The sequence below is a fragment of the Vulpes lagopus genome, chromosome 3 (genome assembly GCF_018345385.1).
Source record: "Vulpes lagopus strain Blue_001 chromosome 3, ASM1834538v1, whole genome shotgun sequence".
Taxonomy (NCBI): Eukaryota; Metazoa; Chordata; class Mammalia; order Carnivora; family Canidae; genus Vulpes; species Vulpes lagopus.
Genome location: NC_054826.1, coordinates 120,779,782 through 120,792,559, shown reverse-complemented (window position 1 = coordinate 120,792,559; position 12,778 = coordinate 120,779,782). Strand labels below are relative to the sequence as shown.

Sequence of the window (12,778 nt, the reverse complement as noted above, 5' to 3'; positions counted from 1 at the left end):
AAGATACTATTACTCCTGTTTTTAGGCAAGGAAACTGGAGAGTGAGGAGGCTAAGTGGCTTTCCCAGGGTCACCCAACGAGGGAGTGGCAGGGGCAGGGTGGATCCAAGTCCCCTTCAAATGCAAGACCTAGAAATATGAGCCTGACTGGAAGCCATGCAGTGTTTCTTACACAGGGAGCGGACCAGGGCCACCCCAGAGAGCCTAGAAGGTGGGCAGGGCTGGGGCCCAAGATTCTGTGTATCTGACGAACTCCAGGTGATGCTGGTTTGTGGGTCTGAGAACTAGACTTTGAGTAGTCAGTCTCCAAAACCACTTGGTTTACTGCCCTAACCACATCTGCCTTTACGTGTGGATGTTGGTCCCATTCTGTCTTTAACCACTGGGGGAGGGGGGAGGGGGGAGACGGTGGGATGGTGCAGAGCTCACAGACTGGCAGCCTACAGGACACACACAGTGGGGATGGCAGTGCTCTGCTGGGTGACTGGTGAGGGCTCAGACACATGCCTGGCAGGGACCCAAGGCTAGGCTATCGAACAGCAGGGCCACAGGCAATTTTTTTTTTTTTTTTTTTTTTTTAACTTCTCTGCAAAATGAGAGGAATGAGACCTGCTCTGCTGGATAATGTCAAGTGCCTAGCCTGGTGCTGGGCATGTAGTGGAGGGAGGTTCTGCATAAAGTAGCTTTTATGGGATCATGTGGCTATGTGGGGAGAAAAGGACCATGTAGCCCTTTGTAGCATTTAGGGATGGCAGTGTAACTCTGATGGCATCGTGGAACAGCTTTTAATAAAATCCAGTGCTTTTTCCCCTTGTCTGTGGGTGGTTTGTGAAAATGCCCACACACCAACACATCTGCCCCACTCCCAGGTCTGTGTTGAACTTTGCCAGCAAGGAAAAAAAGATGTTGAAATTTTTTTTCTGTTTGGTGTAGGAGGAATGGGTAGCCTGAGTCTGTCTCTCTCATGGTTCTTGAACTTTCTTGAGGCTGGAGAGAGCAGCTGGCTGATTTCTATGCTGGCTAAAGCTGAGGCCGCTCCCATTCGGCCTATTAAGCCCCAGCGACCCAGAAGCTTGATGGGTTCGAGTATATTCAGAGTCACCTGACTTTGCTTGGCTTTCCTCCTGCATGAATTAACCCGTCTGTCTTGGCTTTTTTTTTTTTTTTCTCTCTAGATTATTTGCTCTCTAATAATTATGTAAATTCTATCATCGTCCATAAGTTTGACTTTTCCGATGAGGAGATTATGGCATATTATATATCGTTCCTGAAAACACTTTCATTAAAACTCAACAACCACACCGTCCATTTCTTTTACAATGAGGTAAGTAACTGCCAGAGGGGGACATTTGGGCAGAAAGCTAGCTGGTCAGAGCAGCACCTTTGGGCTGAGTGGCCTCGTGTCTGTTGACAAAGCACTTGGGTGCTGACCATTACCTGATTTTCATAGTGACCCTGTTTGACCTTGACATGCTTTAAATTTTTTTTTTTTTCATTTAAAAGTTAACTCTTTGTTTTTAACATAAAATTGAATTTGTGAGACAGACCTGAGAACATTGCATTCTCAGCAGGGAGAAGTGCTCGAAAGTTAACTGGGGGTTGTGCTGCCCTGTGGGAAAAACAGGCAGTGTGGTCAGACCCAGCTTTGCTACTTCTCTGCTGCGTGACCTCAGAGAAGTCTCTGTCCTCTGAGCCTTAGTATTCTCATCTGAGAAAAGGGGATGATGGTCTCTACCTTGAAGGATTTTCCAGAGATTGAATTAAGTGAGATGATGTCTTCAGAGCCCCTAGTATGTACCTGGCTCCTTAAAATCAGGGCCATTGTTCCCTTTCACATGCTAACGTCCCTGGTATTCCTTGGGAAAATGACTAGCCATTTCAATAAATAAATTGCCTTTCACAGTGTAAAAAGGAACTTGATAAAGTCGGTTTATCTCACATTCCAAAAGGTACAGATGCCGGCTGTCCTGGGGCTGGTTCGTCCTGTGGCTCAACCACGTCATTGAGGAAGCAGGCATTGCCATCTTCCTGCTCTGCTGACCATACAGTTGGCATCTGTCCTCAGACTCGACCCCTCCCGGTCCCAGGATGGCCACAGCAGCTCCAAACATCACACATTCGTGTAGTGCTGCCAGCAGGCCTGAAGAGATCGCTTCCCTTCTTGTGTTCCTTTCTAACTTCCCAAAACACTACTTTCTCAGAGGCCTCCCAGCAGACTTCCTCTTATGTTCTCCTGGTCAGAATGATGCCACGTTTCTCGCGAGGGTGTCGGGAATTTGAGAGCAGCCTGGCAGGGCAATTCTGCTTGGTCTTTATCACGAGGCTACATGTGAAGGCTGGGTGGGGTTGGGGAATCTGCTTCCAAGGAAGCTCATTCAGAGTGCAGCTGATCAGTCAGCACTGGCTATCGGCGGGAGGCCTCGGTTACACAGGCTTCTCCAGCGGCTGCTTGAGTGTCCTCATGGCATGGCAGCTGGCTTTCCCCAGAACAAACAATTCAGGAGACCAAGATGAGCTGTAATGCCTTTTATGACCCAGCCTTAGAGGCCACACACCATCTTTTCTGCCATATTACTTAAGTCACATGGGCCAGCCCTGACTCAGTGTGGGTGAGGATGACAGTGTGCAAATATAGGTGGTGATGGTCACTGGGCCATCCTGGAGGATGTACCGTTTGCATGGCAGGTGTCTTCCAATTGGTGGTCATGTATGCTGCACAGCCTCTATTTATAGTCAGACGATACTCTCAGACATATCCTCTGAGTTTGGGCAAAATCCATCCAGTTGTCCCCATATGGTACAGCAAGAACAGCCTGAACCTTGATTTTCCTTGTCTAGGTTAGGAGTGGGGAAGAACTGGTCTCAGAGGGAAAAAAAATACTAGCTGTCGACCACAAAATGTATGGCAATTTGAAAAATTAACATTGTGTGGCCCAGTACCTGGCAGATAGTAGGTGCTCGTTAAACATGTCCAGAGACACGTAGACAATCTTTGCATCATGCCAGAGACTCTCCCAGGTGGATGAAAATCCGCCTGTGAAATAGGCTGGAGAAAGTTACCTCCACTCAAGTGCAGCTGGACTTCTTTACACCAGGATGGGAGGGCAGGACACTGAGACTGGGATCAGAGTGATGTTTCTGGAAGAGCATTCTGCTGGTCACCAGTGGAGCTGGGAGGAGCCTTATGTTTAGGTGGGCTCGGTTTCCTCTTTCATGTGGGCCAGTACTGTACCTACCACCTGCTAAGTGTACACTTCGAGTGCTCAAAGTGGCATTGTCCTCATTAGACAGTTGTCACTTTGCTCTTCCCCATGCCCACAGGTGCCCTTGGAGCAGGGATCCAGTCATGTGGGAAAACTGGCCAGAAGAGGGCAGCAGAGCTCGCCCTGTGCGGGTCCAAGCCCAGATCATGTCCTGCTTTTCTTAATGCCCCAAGCAGTGCAGTTCTATGCTTCTCAACTGTTGTGATCCCCTGGTAATGAATCACTGGCTTCAGGTTCATGAAGGGTAATGGGTTTTCTGTCTTTTACAGAAGTCTGATAGGATTCAGAAAATTGGGTGGGGGCAAGGCCTGCCCTGTGAGTTTGTAACTTCTTTTTGGTACTTCTTCTGTTTTAGCACACTAATGACTTTGCCCTGTACACAGAAGCCATAAAATTTTTCAATCACCCTGAAAGCATGGTTAGAATTGCTGTAAGAACCATAACTTTGAACGTCTACAAAGGTAAGCTTCCTTATACGCTCATAGCTCGTCTGATTTCTAACTTAACACCTGGTCCTGGTGCTTGCTCTCATGAGTCTGTATACATAGTTCTCTGGTGGTCACAGAGAGCCCATTTATTACAGCTGGGGGTGCATGTCTCACGAAAGGCTTGTAATCATCAACATTTAATTGGCCCCTTGTGTGAACTTTTGTGCCACTCTGCAGGCACTCGGTTTTGCATGTTGAAGTCTTAATCAGTGCAGATACACAGTAGTAGTGTCCTAAGAAAGGCACTTGTGGGACTCCGAGCAGCCATGTGACAATTAGATAAAGCAAAGTTGTCTTTTAAATGTCATATTTACATTTTTGTGTTTCAGGCTGTACAGTGCACTTAAGTACAGCCTGGGGTTATGTTATCTCTAAATAACGTGTAGAAGCATTTCATACGGCAGGGGGCAGTATTATATTCTCAAGCATCTGCAAAACCCCCAAAATTCTCCTTTTGTCAAGATGTACTTAATGCCCAAAACATCGCCTCTGGGAGAAAGCCCTTCCATAGATTCCCGCCCACCTTGACACAAACGCTGGCTGGACACAAGTTTCCCAGCCTGGAACTGCCCTCTGAGGACATGCCTTCCCTGCCTGACACTGGGGTTATTCCCCCTGTAGTCCCCACACTGGAGCTGGGACTCCCATTTTCTCAAGGTCTAAAGGGCTTTGACCTTCTAGATTATGAGTCATCTTGTTATTACTTGAGATGACCCCTAATTGGGGTGAGGGAAGCTCCTCAGGGACTCACTCCAGCCTCACTTTGGGATTGCACTAAATTGAAGAGCCTTGTCTAAGAGCCTGGTGGGCCCCTGCCCAGGGTTGCAAACTGAGGGCGGGAGAGCTGGACCAGCCCTCAGACATGTTTTGATTGGCTTACATATTCCTTGAAAAGATACATAGTTGCCAGTATTTAAACACTGGGAGATCATGGGTAACTCTCTGGATTTCTGACTTGAAAGTAGAGACTTGGCAGTGGTGAGCTGGTATGCTGAGCGGCTCCCCCTGGGGTCGAGGCCTGGGCTCCCTAGTTCACAGGCTGGGCCTCCTGGCCTCACTCACTGAGTCAGCAGCCCATTCAGCAGGCTTCTGAGTTTGTGCCCTGGTCTGAGCCCCCGTACTGCTGCCCCTGCTCTCTCTTCTCTCTTGTTCTTTTCCAGCTTGAATCTTTAGATGCCTCCTGCCCTAGCCCTCTGTCCCTCTGAGCAACTGTCTCACCATCCCAGTTCCTAACCCTGTTAACTGTTGTCTGTTTTTTGCCTTTCCTTCAATGACGATTCCTGTGTTCCTTATTCCAGTGTCATGTAAGTTATTAACTTCTGGTTTTCTGCTTTCTTAACTTATCCTTTCATGTAAATACAGGAAACTTGCCTGAGAATGGCATAGTTTCCATTGTAGTCGAGCTAAATGCATTGCTGAGAACTAGGCTTCCTGATTGCACTATTAATATTTAACCTAATTAATTCATTTTATTAATTATAAAAATAGCATAAGAACTGCCTTGATGTGTATGATTTCATGAATAAGATAACCAATTTTCAAGTATTCCCAGGAAAGACAGAGAAGGTTCAGATTATAGCAGAGAGCTTTTTCATTGTGGTTTTCTTTTCTTTCTTTTTTTTTAATCTCCCCCAGTTATTTTTGGTAGTTTGACTTTTTTTTCTTCTTCTTCTCTTGTGAATTTTCTCAGTGGATAACCAGGCCATGCTGCACTATATCAGAGATAAAACTGCTGTTCCTTACTTCTCCAATTTGGTCTGGTTCATCGGGAGCCACGTGATCGAACTTGATAACTGCGTGCAGACCGATGAGGAGTAAGTGACCACCTTGTGGGGGTGCTTCTCAGGCAGAGAGAATGGTTAGGGGAGAATTCTGTTTTCATTGAGGAAAAATAAAAACTAGCACAAAACTCACCCACCTGTGTGTTGGCAGAATGTGGACTTCCATCTTCCGAAAGGTTCTACCCACCTTTCCGCTTTTTATAACTGTGGAAAGTCATATAAACAACTCTCCTACCTCCTGGAGGGGAGTAGGGTCACTAAATTCAGCACACCCATAGATGGGATGCCAGGCAGCTGGTAAAAAGAGTAAGATGATCTGTCACCTGGTGAGCAGATAAACAAAATGTGTTTGCGTACAGTGGAATCATACTAGGCAGTAAAAGAAAGTGAAGTGCTGACACGTGGCACCCTGTGCTTGGACCTTTGAGTGCATGATGCTCAGGGAAAGAGGCCAGATGCAAAGGATCACACTTTATGCGGCCCTGTTTATATGAAATGCCCACAACAGGGCATTTCTCTGGAGAGACTGAGAGTAGACTAGTGGTTTCCGAGGGCTGGAGGAGGAAGGGGTGTGTTGGGGGGAAATGGGAACACAGGGCTGTTTTGGGAGGAGGGGTTAAAAATGTTCTAACATGGATCAGGAGAACAGTTGGACAACTCAGAGAATGTACTAACAACCATGAAATTGTACACCTTAAATGGGTAGATTTTATAGTATGGGAATTATATCTCGGTAAATCTACTTAAGAAAAAACCAAACAACACAACAAATTAAGATGACGATTTGGGCCCCAGAGCGATGAAACAAGTTCCAGAGCAGGATTTCTCAAAGTCGGCACCATTGACTTTGTAACTAGGGAATTCTGTGTTCTGGGGGGCCATCCTGGGCATGGTAGGCATGCTGGCCTCTGCCCAGTAGATGCCAGCAGTGCCCTATTTCCAGCTGTTTAAATGAAAAATGTCCCCAGACAACTGCCAGATGTCTCCTTTAAGGCAAAATCGCCACCGGTGGAGAACCACTGCCCCATAGTGTCAGTTCAGAGCCCTGGTGGAGGCTCACCTAGGTGGACTCGGGACAATGAGGGGGTCCAGAAAGGAGGTCTCCTGGGGGCTGGGGAATATCAGCCCCCATCTTGGGAGGAAGCTGGGTTAGGTGAGTGGCAGATCTGACAGGGCATTTGGGAAAACCAGGAGATTTATGGGGATGGGCAGTCACGGATGTGACACGTAATCTGGCGCTTGATTCCAGACAAGACAAAAAGTTATTTCAGGAAGGAAGTGGACTCTTTGTCCTCTGTGGGCCCTACAGTGAATGGTCATGATGATGTCAAATCCAGTTGTTGATGGCGGTGGGGGGGGGGGTGGGTAGGGGTGGAGGGGATGCTGAGGTCATAAGAGGAGGTCACTACATGATATCTAAAATGGCTCGATTTCAAAATAGGTGACCTTGCAGATTTTCTAGAGGTGTGGGGGCAGCTATCCATGGAAACAAGTCAAAAGTTTAAAACTGCCTTCTCTGGAGAGCAGACCGGGGTGGGGGAGGCTGGGCCAGAGCTGCTGTATTTTGCCATCAGCTTCTCAATAGCATTTAACTTGTAAGCCCATCTACATGTATTTTTTTAAAACTAAAGGTTTAAAAAGTGAAGTGCATGAACTATCTTGCTAAAGAGAAATTCCTATAGAATCTCATTAAATGGGGGAAAAGGTTGCAAAATAAAGTGAATAAATGTCCTAGGTCTCCACTGGGTGATGGGCTCATAGGTACCCATCATACCGTTAGCTTTCACAACACGTATTTGCCACAAATATTTGTTAAATACATTATTAAAGTATAATGAATAATTATTAAAAATTACGTGGAAGAAACAAAACCCTATTTTTTCTTTCTTTTTTTTTTTTTCTTTCTAAAACACACATGATTGATGGTTGGATACCTAATACCTATATTTTAGATGTGACTGTATGGGGATGTAGAAATGTAGAAAAACAGACTGTAGGGTCCCAAGTCCCAAAATATTATCTATTAGCGGAGACCTTGATGTCTTTTGCTTTTATTGTCTTCTTTAATTTCTCATCTTTGAAACGACCATCTGTTAACTAGAGCAATAGTTGTAATACAAACAAAATGTCTTACCCCAGCTACATTGCTCTTTGCAACAGATACCACTTTGAGAGGTAGTGAACGTGTGCCCGCTAGCTGTTTGAGGGGTTCCGTCCTTGGCAGGTGTCAGACTGACTACCCCCTGGGTCCAGCCGGCATGCTTGTTGCTTTCCTGGAAGGAGACAGAGACCTCCTGGGTGTGGGGTGTCCTATCCTTGCACTGTGCCACCCCCCACCCCCATATGGTCGGGGCCAGGGGCTTGGATGTGGCTGCTGAGGCCTGCTTTTCTCTTTGAAATTCCTCTGGAGCATTTTAATTAGCAAGGATTTATTGCTCCATTAATACTGCTTATCTTGGGAGGCAGGGTATCTTCCTACGTCGACCAGCGACTGACTACTCCTGTGGAATGGCTTGCTAAGGGAGCTGAGTTTTGCTTTATTTACCCATATTGTTTCGGGCTATGGTAGTGGTGTTGGTGGATGAGTCATAGTGAGGCCCCAGAGTAGGGGGGACCCCAAAGGTCCCTTAAAATCGATCACGGTACCCCTGCCCATCTTCCCTTTGCACATGGCATGGGTAGGGCCAGTATAAGTGTCCCTTGAGCCTGTTTGTCATGTGAATATTTGTTGTCTGAATGAAACACTGTCAGTGACCTAAGTGGCCACTGAGTCTTGGCCCAAAGGATCTGTGCTTCCGCTTCCAGGCTAAGGCTGTCATCTTTCTTGGCAGGCACCGGAATCGGGGGAAGCTGAGTGACCTGGTGGCCGAGCACCTGGACCACCTGCATTATCTCAATGATATCCTGATCATCAACTGTGAGTTCCTCAACGATGTGCTCACGGACCATCTGCTCAACAGACTCTTCCTACCCCTCTATGTGTACTCGCTGGAGAACCAGGACAAGGTGGGGCTAGGGGCCTGGCCCCACCATGCCTGTGGGCTGAAGGCTATCTTCAGAAGGGGGAAGAATGGTCATCTGGAATAAGACCATACTTTTCAAGGGACCGAGGCTTTGAGCCTGAGAGAGATGCCTTTCAAAGCTTTTTTTCCCTTCCCTTTCATTTCCTGGGGGACGAGGGTGAAGTGGAGAGAGGGAGGGTTAGGAGGGAGTGTGTTGGTGGGGGGGTGCTTCAGGAAGCTACAAAAGTGAGTGAGAAAAGAATGGTGACACCAGAAGGAAACCTCTCTGAATTTAGATTTTTGATTTCTGTGCATTCTTTTCTTGATGTGTTCTCATCCCTGGTTAACTTTTTCTGATAGTCGCCAGAGCTCATTGTTCTGAAGGAGATCCAGCCAGCCACAGAGCTTGCACAGGATGGATGGGAAGGGATGGATGGAGCGAACGCTCTTCAGAAAAGATTCCAGAGCAGTGACTGTCCACACTTAGGCTCAGAATCTTGTCTGGGTGTTGAAATATACATTCTCGGGGGCCCTCTCTCTATCTCAGGGATTCAGGCTCAGTGGATCTGTAGTGGACCAGTGGTCTGCATCATTAACCTGTCCACCAGGTGGCTCTGAGCTGGCGGTTCTCAGACCCCACGGGGAGAGATTCCGAGCTAGGGAATTAGTCCTTCCAGAGCTAAGGGGCAGAGACCTCAGCAGGAGGCAGGGTGGAGCCAGTTGGTTATTCTGCAGGGACCCATCCTCTCTGGCTGTGCCCCAAGGGGTTGTAGCTTTCTTTTTGGAGGAGGAACATGGAGATTCTTTCTAAAAACAAGCAAATAGAAGAAAATTGCAACCCTAACTACGTCAGAGGCAGCTCTGGGAGGCAGAGAGAAAACAGGACTTGAAGTTTCAGACCTGGGATCAAATTCTGCATCTTCCCTCTCCTTACTCTGTGGCCTTGGATGAGGCAGCTAACCTGCCTGAACCAGCGTCCTGATGATCATCCCAGGGTTGACACAGGATGGGGCACATTGAAGTTCTGTACAAATGAGGGGCTTTTCTGAGGCCAGGGTGCCCTGACCCCTCCTTGCTCCATTTTGAAAGCTCTTCCTGAGAAGAGGCCTCTCCTGTGGAGCAGTGGACTCTGTGGCCCAGCTGGGTGAAATTCACATTCCTGGTAATTTAAGGAGCAGTTCTTCTCTTGGACCTAGCCTCTAATCCGTGACTAATGGTGAAGGATTTCTCAGGTGGAAAAACAGAGGCCTGGAGAATGATATTGGATGGGATTAGGTTGCGAATTTGTTTTGCAGAGTGGACTTTTAACTAGTACCAGGAAAGAACAGCCTTAGGGGCATGGGGGAGATGGGGGACAGGGCACCTCCCCTTCAGACAGGTGGCTTTTGGCTTTCATGTACTTTGTGCTGTTCGCGTGTATGACTGGACCTCTCTCTGTCTCTTTACCCTAACCTTCAACAGGGAGGAGAGCGCCCGAAGATCAGCCTGCCCGTTTCTCTGTATCTCCTGTCGCAGGTACGGTTCATCGTTTGCCTGTGTCCCCAGCCACATTCAGGGGTCCTTAGGAGGACCAGGCCACATCACCCTGTCTTCTCTCTGCATCCCGCATCTTGAAGTAAAACAACAACATAAGGAAAGGTGACAGTTTCTGTTTTCCAGACACAGAGTAAAGGGGCTGGTGTCTTGTTCATGGTAACGGGTGAAAATTGAAAGAAGAAGGGAAAGTAAATGAAACCTGGCACTTAACGTGCTTGGTTTTCACCATGGGGACTGAGGTTTTCAAACAACCAAGGAGTGTTCTAAATACTCTAGAAATTTAGAGGTGTAGGTCTTATTCATGGCATTTTGAAATAAGCCCCAAACTGCAAGAACCAGTATGTGCATCCCTGCAGCAGCCTTCATTTAAGAAACTTCCACTAATGAGACTGTTTTTAAAGACTCTTGTGGTAGTTCCCAGATTACCTTCTGGAAGGTATCTTGTAGCAGCCTCAGTTCCCAGATTTGTGTCTTGAGCCAATCTGTCTGCCTCCCCCCTCTTAAACAAGTGTGTTTCCTTCTCGTAATTATGTAATATTTACAAGAAGGGAAAAACTCCATGGCGACCCAGTTACATAACTTTGAAAATATTTTTATTACAAGCAGTCCAGACTTTCAGGCCATCTCATTAGACTGTCAAGTAGTCAAACGTTTGACCAGAGCTCTGTTCCCACTTCTGCAATGGCGCAGGTATTTATTGGCTTTGCTGAGAGAACATCCTTCTGCTCTGGTCCCTGGGCCATTTGGCGATTGAGGCAGGGCTGAGAAGAGAGTTGCAGCCCTTGCGTCCTGGTGGTGGCAAAGCCAGTCGGGGGTCCGCACATAGCCTGCTCCTTGTTCCCCCTCGGAGTCCTGTCCTGGGGGATCTGTTTGCTCAGAGCTCTGCACCGGTGCCCACTCCTTCTGAATGCCCTTCTGTGCGATGGAGCTCAGTGCAAACCCCAGCCTCTCCTGGCACCCTTGACTGCTGCCTCATTACAAATCTGCCCGAACCTCCTGCTTGGGATTCTGGGAGTCTGGCAGGACTTGCGCAGCCAGATGCTCAGCCACAGGAATCCCATGGAAAGCACTCCCAGGACCCATTAGCTGTTGGAGCATTGCGTGGGCAGCGTCCCCTATGAGGGACGTGGGGTCTGGCCACACCCTTTCTCTGAGAGCCCCTTGGCTCCTGTTTTCTTAGGGAAGGACTAGCAGCTCAAGCATCAGATGCCTGTTTCAGTGTCTCACAAAAAGCATAGTATGCGATTTGGCATCCTCAGCTGGAGCCACAGGGCCCATCCTCCCCTGCATTTTCAATTAGCTTTTTTATGTTGTTGCCCAAAATGTGTGAAAACCTCCAATCAGGTAGAAATCTTGTATCTTTGAGCATCCTTACAAATCATTTGACAAGCACAGCTGCAAAACCAGGAAAACTCACGTTAACGTTAGTGTGACCAGGGATTCCATCCTTCTAGAAGTCTCCTCCTCGCTCCCGTCCCCCAGGCGCCCAGTCCCATTTCCCAGATGTGGCAGCGTTTCAGTGTCCGGCTCTGCTTTTTTTTTTTTTTTTAAACTATGTTTACATTTCTAATAAATTTTTTAAGTTAAAAAGTTCAAACAGGTGAAAACCAGGTTTCTACTTTTGTTTCATCTCCTGATTTCTGTCCCTGGAGACAATTGGAGGTACAGGGTTTTCTTACACCCTTCCAGAGACATTGTCTGCCAGGGGTTCTCAGCTGGGGGTGATTCTATGCTCCCTTCCCTCCCCCCCCCCCCACCCCAGGGATGTGTGGCAACATCTGGAGACATTTCTGGTTGGGTAGAGGCCAGAGATGCTGCCAAACATCCTACAATGCACATGACAGCCCCCCACAGCAAAGAATTATGGCCACATGGTAGCACCAGGGTTTAGAAATCCTGTTCAATGTGTATGTAAGTAAATGCAAATGTGCACACACCCTTCTTCTGTATAAATGGTGGGTACAGCACTGGTGGTGTCTTTATATTTTAAAACAAAGTAGCAGGTGTGTCTGAGTCAGCTTTGTGAGGCAGCTTTGAATACCCTGATTCCCAAAGCTGTTCTGAATGTTGGGCAACAGGGTGGGGTAGCAGGGCCATCCCGGAAAGCCCAGCGTCTTCTGATTTTGCATGCTGGCACAACTAGGCCCATCTCTGGCTCGTGTGGCTTTGCTTCCCCACAGCGCCCATACCTCCCTCCCGCTGCCCTGGAATCTTGGTGTGCTGAAACACACCACGGGGGTCAGTGCTCATCCCAGCGATGGGATCTCTGCGTAGCCAACCCTTTGCCAAGTCCTTGATTGGAACAAGATTCGCCGGCCCCTTCTTCCCGTCTAACTGAAATATTGGGCCTGTGCCTTCCAGTCTTAACATAATCAAATTTGACACTAAAATGCCTGTGGAGAGGAAGGAGTGTGCTGGTTTGGCTGCTCTTTCCTACGTTGTTCCACTTCAGCCGGATTTGGCTTCACCCAGCCATGAGGGACAGTCTAGCTTTAATGCACTTCCTTCCGCTGGGGAGCAGCCAGCCAAATAGGCAACAGTCTGAATGAAGGAGGGGCCAACCCTGGAAGGAGAAAGGCATAACTGGATTCTCCTAAATGGGACCCATTCTTTGGATTTTGCTTCCTGAGGATGGTTCCTTAATACAGGACCCAAGTAGCCCAACCTCATTGTTTCTGATCGAGGAAGGAAGAGGTGGAGAGATTGCAT

General features: G+C 47.8%; 1 protein-coding gene across 5 annotated transcripts in view; it reads left to right on the top strand.

Annotated features, from left to right (window-relative positions):
• Window positions 1-12,778, top strand: part of CLEC16A (C-type lectin domain containing 16A) — a 197,789-nt gene that overhangs the window by 19,694 nt on the left and 165,317 nt on the right. For 3 of the 5 annotated variants that reach the window (XM_041748308.1, XM_041748306.1, XM_041748310.1), the window contains exons 4-9: window positions 1,175-1,323; window positions 3,618-3,723; window positions 5,049-5,054; window positions 5,441-5,564; window positions 8,363-8,537; window positions 9,995-10,048. In XM_041748308.1, the coding sequence (XP_041604242.1) occupies window positions 1,175-1,323; window positions 3,618-3,723; window positions 5,049-5,054; window positions 5,441-5,564; window positions 8,363-8,537; window positions 9,995-10,048 (614 nt within the window). The remainder of the gene's footprint in view (window positions 1-1,174; window positions 1,324-3,617; window positions 3,724-5,048; window positions 5,055-5,440; window positions 5,565-8,362; window positions 8,538-9,994; window positions 10,049-12,778) is intronic. The other 2 variants (XM_041748309.1, XM_041748307.1) reach the window with 1 other exon arrangement.